The sequence below is a fragment of the Hibiscus syriacus genome, unplaced genomic scaffold (genome assembly GCF_006381635.1).
Source record: "Hibiscus syriacus cultivar Baekdansim isolate YM2019G1 unplaced genomic scaffold, ASM638163v2 tig00110676_pilon, whole genome shotgun sequence".
Lineage (NCBI taxonomy): Eukaryota > Viridiplantae > Streptophyta > Magnoliopsida > Malvales > Malvaceae > Hibiscus > Hibiscus syriacus.
The window spans coordinates 291,649-300,487 of record NW_024062820.1 but is presented as its reverse complement, the minus strand read 5'-3'; the positions used below and the strand labels follow the sequence as shown (position 1 = coordinate 300,487).

Below are 8,839 nucleotides of genomic sequence, written 5' to 3'. Positions count from 1 at the left end.
ATATTTATCAGCGTCAAAACTTTTAATTATATATATATTTTTAAATTAGGTGAAATTATGAATCAAGGCTAAAATGATCCATAAACATTTTAAATTTTTTATATTAGTATTATTTTATTAATTATATTCTTCTTAAAATTTTATTTATATCTGTTTTTTATCTACCAACAAAATTTCTATGTTTTTAATAAATATATGTCCACGAATTAAATATATACAAATAGATTTTGGCCAATCTGAAGGAGATCCAATCCGTTGATGGGAGAAGAAAATTCAACCAATTGAATTAATCGAACGGCCCACGAAATTTCTCTCGATTTTCCCCTTCTCTCTTCTTTCTAAAAAAAACAAAGTATAAATCAAAAGGAAGAAACGCTTCTTTCTCTCTGTGTTGGCGTAAGCAATGGAGCTGAAAAGCTGACGCTATATTTTCTCAAGAAAAACGAGAGAAAAAGGGAAGAAAAATAATTGGGCTTTGAATTCAAAAGCCTTTTCAGTTTATCGGAGCTTCTCTTTTTTTATTTTCTTCGATAAACTATCCGATTTTTTATTTTCAAAATCTTAGGTAAGGTTCCTAACATTTCCCTCTAATTATTGTTTCTGTATTTTCTCAATTAGGAATTTGTTTTGCTGTTAATTTATCTTGATTCTGAAAAATTAAGAATGGTTTTTTTTATTCTTGTTGTTGATCAATGGGTCGATTTAATTTTCTTAAACAATTGCATAGATATTGGAATTTTATTTGTTTTCGGTTGACGTTAAGGTTTTTTGAAAATATTATGCTAATAATGTCTCGGATCATCAAATTTATAACTGGAAATATAATGTTTGGTTTACACTAATCATGATCCTTTGAAAATCTCCATTTTTTTGGTTTACTTGCATTCATTATCGGATATTTATCATTCGAAATCCTTCGCAAGGTTCCTATGTTTTTCTCTAATTATTTTTTTTCTGTCCAAGGCTTGAATTTCCTGGTCTTCTATCGTGATTCCACAAAATTAAAAATGTTTTTTCGTTTTCTTTTCCTGTGGTTCATCAATGGATTGATTGAATTTGCTTGAATTTATAGCTTAATATATAAAATTTTGTTGAGGTCAAGTAATGATGAAAATATTATGCTAATAGCATCTTGAGTTATCAAAATTGTAACGGGAAATGTAATGTCTGGCTACGTTTATCTTGATTGTTTAAAAAGTTGAATTATTTTGCTTGGATTTTTATTTATGAGTAGTTTTAGTTTACTTTGTTATGAATGATCCTTTCTTCTGAAATCCTTGCTAGTGCTTAATGTCCTATTGCGCCATGCTTTGCTCTCTAAGGATCTTGCTTCTTTTGTTTATGTTGCAGTGACCTCACAAAGTGATTTTATTGATACATTGTAATGAATGCAATCTTTTGTATGCTATGGAATGAATGCAATCTTTTGTATGCTATGGTTGATTTGTTGTCTGGTTATGATATCGGTGCTTCGTTTTGGTCTGCTGCTACTGCTTAGTTTTACTTATCAGTTATGCAATGGTGTAGCCATGTTATAACTTCATAGTAGTTACATACATGCTACGGCTCTCCCTGAAATTTCATGGCATTTGTATTGTTGGCTTGGCTTGATTAGTCTGATTGATTTTGCACTATATTATGTGACAGCTTTTGTGTATAAAGAGGGAATAAAGTTGGTAGATTTGTTCTAGCTTTTGCAGTGCCAAGTGTTTTAAGTTGCTTGGCACAGCTTACAAAGTCTGGAGAGGGGAAACTGTATAGATCTAGAAAGTCTATTAGCGATCTACGCTTTTATACCTTCTAATTGGGTCGCCAGAGTTAGATGAGCAGTTCCTCTCCAAAAGAATGCACAGAGCAAACTGACCAATATCCATTGCTAATGGAACGTGTGGAAAACCATAATGATCAAGAGCATATAATTGACATCATGAGGCATGGTGACGCTTCGTCAAGCAGGTCTCATGATGAGCAATCTTTGGGAGTGGACTTGACACAGAGTGAAGATAGGCCATCAAGCAGCTTACAAACTCCAACAAATCGGGCATCTTTCAACTCACAAAGATTAAACTCAAGGACTGCATCATTCCCGAGGAATAGTGATGGGTATGGCCGTCATCGCAGGAACCCTTTAAATTCAGGATTATGGATATCTGTTGAGTTAGTTGTCACTCTCAGTCAGATTATAGCATCCGTTGTTGTTCTATCATTGTCAAGAAATGAAAAGCCACATGCTCCATTGTTTGCATGGATTGTTGGTTATGCAGTTGGATGTGTTGCAACACTTCCTATTCTTTATTGGCGCTTTCTGAACCGCAATCGGGTTAGTGAGCAAGATGTATCACACTCGCATCAAGATTCTTCTCTTGGCAATCCCGATGAGTCTACAACCTATACCCCTATCTCAGTTACTCATGCTTCAGATGAGGGGAATAATGGGAACACTGAATCAGCAACAGAGAACACTCAGATTGCAGGAACCTCAAGCACAAGGTGTGTCTCCCTTTATTTTTTACATCTACTTTTGGGTTAAAAGTCTCCACATTGTTCTAACTTTTTATACAATAAAGTTGAGAGTGGATTAGAAAATATTTTGCATCATAAACTTCCCTGGATTTATCTTTATTGATGAATATGCTAATTAATATTCCCTCCGTCCCATAATTTGTGCTGTATATTGACTATGCACATATTTTTAGGAGATATATTTGACCAAGGGAAATGGCAAAATTATCCTTAAAAGGTGATTGATAGATTTATTTTGATAGATGTAAAAAAGTGAGACATATACGGGTGAAAAAGGAAATGTGTTGTTTGTTGACTTTCTAATAGGCCATTTTGAATGGGACAATTTTAAAAATTAAAAGAGATGCATTTAGCGGGACAGAGGGAGTAATATATTTTACGGTAGTATAAAAATATGTTTTGGTTCCTGCTATTTTTTGGTTGGTTTGGTTTAGAATCTTTGTTGGACAAAGGTTTAGCGTCAGTAATATGGCATAATATTAGGTTTCTGTACACTATATTATCATTTAGATGTCACTGATTGAAGATTTGGCGTCAAATATCCAGGCTCAATGGATTAGTTGAACATTGGAAGATGGCCCTAGATTGTTTTTTTGCTGCGTGGTTTGTTATTGGCAGTGTTTGGATATTTGGAGGTCATGCATCTCCTTCTGATGCTCCTAAACTGTACAGGTATGACGTGGACCAAATCTTGATTATTCTGCTTTGATTGAGATTCACAATTTCTTAACGGTTAGTGAACTGTCTATTGGTTTCATTTCAGACTATGTGTTGTGTTCCTTACTTTTAGCTGTATCGGATATGCAATGCCATTCATACTATGTGCAACCATTTGTTGCTGCCTGCCTTGCATAATTACTATCCTCGGTGCTCGGGAGGATTATTCATCCACTAGAGGAGCCACCACGGAATCTATAAACGCATTGCCAATCTACAAGTTTAAATACAAGAAAACTGGAACTGTCGATGATGAGGAAGATTCAGCTGGTGAAGGCGGGATCCTGGCTGCTGGGACAGAAAAGGAACGAGTGATATCAGGAGAAGATGCGGTAAGTTTAATCCTAAGAACTTGCTGACAGGTAACTGGTCTTTACATGTAAACTGCACCCTCTTGAACATGCATTTCTAGAACTTAACTGGGTGGAACTGAACAAGCTAATTCTATATATAATGATCTTCTGGAGCATCTAGGGTAGTTTTGTCTCTTTTAGTTTACTTGCTGAATTGAACTCTTAGTTACTCTTATCTTATGAAGTACAATTCTGGTTAGCTATGCTCTAAAACTGTATAGCTTAGTGAGTTGAGGTTAATGATATTTTTTGTTGGATTCATTTGATAGATGTGGTTTATTAATCGTGTGGTGGTTATTCGAGTATTTTTGGATGTCCTTAGGAAAATAATGCAGCTAACTTAGTTGGGGTATTGCAGACTTGTTGCATTTGCTTGGTAGACTACGCTGATGAAGACGAGCTGAGGGAGCTGCCATGCCAACATGTCTTCCATGTAGAGTGTGTAGATAAGTGGTTGAAAATCAATGCAACTTGTCCGCTATGTAAAAGCGAGATTGGTGAGAGCGTCGGTGCTCCTCCATTGGCTGGAGAGACGAATCAATGAAAGCGCAGGAAGAGGATGGGCAAGGGAACACTTGAAGAGGGGACTATCTTCAATGCTTTTGGTGCTCAACTCCTGCTGCTGTTGCAATTTATGCGATAGTTAACGTGACATGCAAAAACCTTGAAGAGCAATACTTGGTTCCATGAATTTTTGCGCTTTAAGCTCAAGTTGAATGTCGACAAAGAGACGGTATCCCATGCGCCAGACTCGTATATGCAGTGAGTATATTATGAAAAAAGGTTTGTAGTTCTATGTAAATAACACATTGTTTCACATGTTCTTTTTCCCTCAACTATTTTTGCCACGAAATTTGCTTTTATTGCTCAACGCCATATGGCCTTTACCATCTTGTAAACAAACATGAATTGTCTTAAATCTATTGATACCACTTGAGGCCTCTGCTACTTTACAATTAAACTGACTGCTCTCATCAGTACAACATGGTAATTAAAAGTAAAAATATAGTCACCGTCTTTACCTAATTCAGTAATCCTCAATCCAAAATCCATTGATTCAACCTGCTGCTCTCAATATTAGCTCTAAAACAGTTAAAATCTGTTTTTTTTTCTAGGCTAAGCCACAAGGTTTCATAATCATTACCCAAAAATTCTCTATATGGCCAGCCCCCCAAGTTTTGGGGCACAGCCATGGAGCCACAGACCTACTAAACCAAATGGGTGAGGAAATTAAAAGGGAGTATATATATATCTTCAACCCTAAAATCACAACTGCAAATAAATTATACAGATTTGCAAAGGACTGCCTTTTGACAGCCAACGCAATATTCTCTTTCCCAGCAGCAGCAGCAGCAAAGGCACTCTTTGCAGTGTAAAATTAACGCAGTTAAATCCATCAGTACAAACACATTGAGCTCTGAAGTCGCACGACGCGCATAAGCATTAACATTTTCAAATGGTAAGGTTCTTAAATGCTTCCAGCTTTCCATTTGATGTGACTGAATTTTCACTTCCACCGATTTCGGGATGGCTTGCACCACCATTCACGGTGGTATTGGTGTCCAGATTGTTCAGGGAGTTGTGCACAGCAGAGCTGCGACTACCTTCAAAGTAGGTGGAGTAAGGGAAGTACTCCGCACATCTCACTTTCCATCCTGCAGTGTAAAGCAAAATTTATCATACCAAAATCGTTAATTCTTTACATTAAACAAATTGCCTTTCACCAGTTGTAGAACAAATTAGCAATACCACAACTGTCCACCAGATCTGCAAATTTCCACTATCTGTAGGACAATATGTCATATATAATCAAGGTCTGACGACTCTTCTAATGAGAATGCGCAAAGGGATGCAGCAAAATACGAGTCAGCGTATGAGAACAGAAACAACAAGTATCAAATCTAAGCACAGAAAGCTACTACAAACTGTCTACGGAGGTTTATGGCAGTGTCTACAACAGGGTATAATCAGAGAACCTTGAAAACATAAGAAAAGCACTGAATAATGTTGAAACCGTATTATAAAACACTTGAGAAAATGACATAGCAATTAATTTCAGTAGTTGGAGTCGGTCAAAATTTTAGTAAACCCCTATTTTTGGAGAAATATTACTTACTCAAAGCAGCATCTTGATCAATAAGAACCTTGTCTAAGAGTTTATGGACTGCAATACAGTCCTTGAGTTTCCACTCCATTACCGGTCCAAGTGCCCCATTCCTGGATAAGATAAGTAAGAGAAACAATTAATTTCTAGAGCTAGTTGCATAGCATGGAACCAACATAAAAAGGTCACAAAAGTTGATACACTAAAAGCATTACGTTGGCATGACTTTATTGGATGAATCTTCAATTAACTTAACAGCTTCGAGTTTCCTAGCAGGTTCCAAAACACTCCTAACAAGCTTTTCTGCATCAGTCACCGGAGCAGGTATCAAGTCCACCTTATGGAAAAATTTAATCTGTGCATTGCATTAAATTCAAATGAGAAGCATAATGACTAGATGATGGTTGTATCCAAGTCAAAACGAAAAAGGAAAAAAAAACGTATTTGTGCATAATGGTGCACAATAATGATAATGCAAAATAGCAGATGTCGAATACCAAGCAGCGATGTGAATCCGGATTCTCAGCATCCAACATTAACAGTTGCTTCACAGCCTTCACAAGAAAGAAAATAAAAACAACACATACATTAATATGAGATCATGAACTAATAAAAGGACAACTGAGTAAAACCATTGTTCTTCAACAAATAAAAGTACAATGAAGAGAAGTAGACTCATTTCAGTTCTTGGAAAATAAATATACCTGAAAGGCAAGCAAAATCTTCTGTTTTCTCATATTTGTTTCAAAAGAGAGCAAGTGTGCCTCCAAAGAATCAGGTGAGTGCTTCTGAAGCAATTTCAAATACTTAGATGTCTCTGCCAAGGGATCCTCCGTCTATAGAAGTCACATTAAACAGAGCCGTTGCTTAATAGGCAGTAAATAAACATGTCTATACAACACAAAAGGAACTCAATCAGGTATCAGAAACATAACACGAGATAATAATAGGTAACCTTCAATAACTTTTCTCCATGAGGATCTGGATCTACAGGTTTAATATGCCGTTTCCCAAACTTGGAGTTGCCACTGGCACTTGATTCTTCATTTTTCTCCTCTGCCTCCTGAAGTAAAGCAGAGATTTAGATGAAATCATTAAAAAGAGATAACCAATAATCATGGAAACAAACTCATATACTATCTTAGCTCGTTCTGCCTTTCTCTGCTTCTTCATTTTCTTTTTCTGAGAGGGCGTCTTTAATGTGTTATCCTCTTCTTCAGCTGGCGAGTTTAAAGGAGAATCGTACAACTTTAGATAACATCTGCATTCAAAATCCAACAGCTATCACGAAGCAGAATAAACTTGAAACTCAAGACATTAACTATTTCAAGGAAAGAGTTTCTGAAATAGAAACACTGACATGCACACTGTACAATGGATCACCTACAAAAGGAAAGAGTTTCTGTAATATCAGCATAGTGCTTCTCCACAGCTAGAAATTTCTTCAAGGCCCGTCCAAGATCACCTTGCCGAAAGTAACTTTCACCCGAACCAAGTTCATACCTTCCAAAGATGCACAACACTCGGTGAGAGTATCCAAATTACAATCAGAGATAATATGCCCAATTAAAAACACATATAGAAGGGGGAGGAAGTACCACATGCATTGCATGTCATGAAGGTTGTTATGCTAGTCCCCATCTTTTGTGAACAATACAGCAGTTTTTTCTGCCAAAGCCACCTTCAAGAGTGGAAAATATTCGGGGAGATTAAAGAATTAGTAAGAAATTTCAGCAGTGACAAATACCAAATAAGAGAAAAGATGGGGAAGAAAAGCTTTAGCACCTGATCAGCTTGCAACATACGCTTGACACATTCACTGTTAATATAACGATCTGCAAGATCCATACACCTAGCTTCATCTGCCAATGAAGACAGCTGAGAAATTACCAGCATGTTTCAATATCCGGCTCTGTCACCAAAGAAGAAGCAACTAATATAAACCTAACCAGCTTCGAGAAAATTCCAAGAATTTTCCAGAATGACACTTAACGGGAAATTGTTCACAAAACAAGCAATAGCCATGTATCAAAATACTGAACATATGAAGGAGATCATATGCTAGCCAATGGCCATCAAGACTTGTGTTCAAAAAAGAAAAACTAGTATCCCTTTTATATGAATATGTATATCAACTTAGCAAAATTTATCGCATGGCACAATGTCCAATCAAAGTCGATTCTGTTGGTGATAAATTGTACGAGTAATGAGTCCAAGAAAATATATCTTGAAGAGTTTTCAGGCAATGCTATGTCTCATTAGATGTGAGACAAACTAAATGATACCAGAAGAAGAAAGGAGGGTCCAGCTAACACAAAATAAAACCCAGCAGATGAAGCCATTATGAAAATTTTAAGATACATGACCAGAACAAACCTTGACAGAATATAAATCAATTATGGTTGGTGTGTCTGTATAGCCTCATCAATCTTAGAAAGAGCAACATCATATTGTCATCTTCAATCAGTCGTGACGATATCAAATCAATCCTTAAGAAAAAGATAAGTGAAAACAACATTCAGACGACCAAATAACACGTCAAAAGACAACAGAGAAAGCATGTCATACATGTATACTTGTGAAAAATAAAATAAAAGGACAATAAAAAATCTCGACGATCAACAACTAATATTAAAATTGATATTGTCATCAATCAACAAAAAAATAAAAAGAAAAATAGATAAACAACATACCCAGGAAAAAGGTCCCCTTCTTAATCCATGGGTAATTGCTAAATTATATTTTATGATATGAAATATATGATGCATTAACTAGTTTTATACATAAATTTTCATTTAGGTCACATGTACGTGTTTATCATGCTAAATTGGTTATGTCGAATAAATTACCTTCCAGTGAAATTATATGAATATGTTTGCTTTGTCATCACATCTATATGATCATAAACGATGCATGTAATAATATGAAGCATACCACTCTATATTATGAACTGAAATGATATTGATAAGATTATTTGATAAAATAATTTTGTAATATATTTGATACATGTAATTATATTTTATATTTACAGATCAAAATATTTATCTAATTTTTTTATAAACACTTAAATGAACAAAAGGACAGATAATATTTTTTATAATTTTTTTTATAATAATCTTTTATAATTTTTTTTATAATGTTT

The 8,839-nt window shown here is 35.4% G+C and overlaps 1 protein-coding gene and 1 pseudogene across 1 annotated transcript; one reads left to right on the top strand and one right to left on the bottom strand.

The window, feature by feature from the left end:
• Positions 1-378: 378 nt before the first annotated feature.
• LOC120137876 (E3 ubiquitin-protein ligase At1g63170-like) lies at positions 379-4,462 on the top strand. The gene is made up of 5 exons (XM_039153516.1): positions 379-565; positions 1,648-2,490; positions 3,070-3,195; positions 3,287-3,572; positions 3,952-4,462. The coding sequence occupies exons 2-5, from the start codon at positions 1,823-1,825 to the stop codon at positions 4,135-4,137; spliced, it is 1,266 nt and encodes a 421-aa protein (XP_039009447.1). The 5' UTR covers positions 379-565; positions 1,648-1,822; the 3' UTR covers positions 4,138-4,462.
• Positions 4,463-4,933: 471 nt separating this feature from the next.
• LOC120137758 lies at positions 4,934-8,147 on the bottom strand (annotated as a pseudogene).
• Between the last annotated feature and the right edge of the window lie 692 nt (positions 8,148-8,839).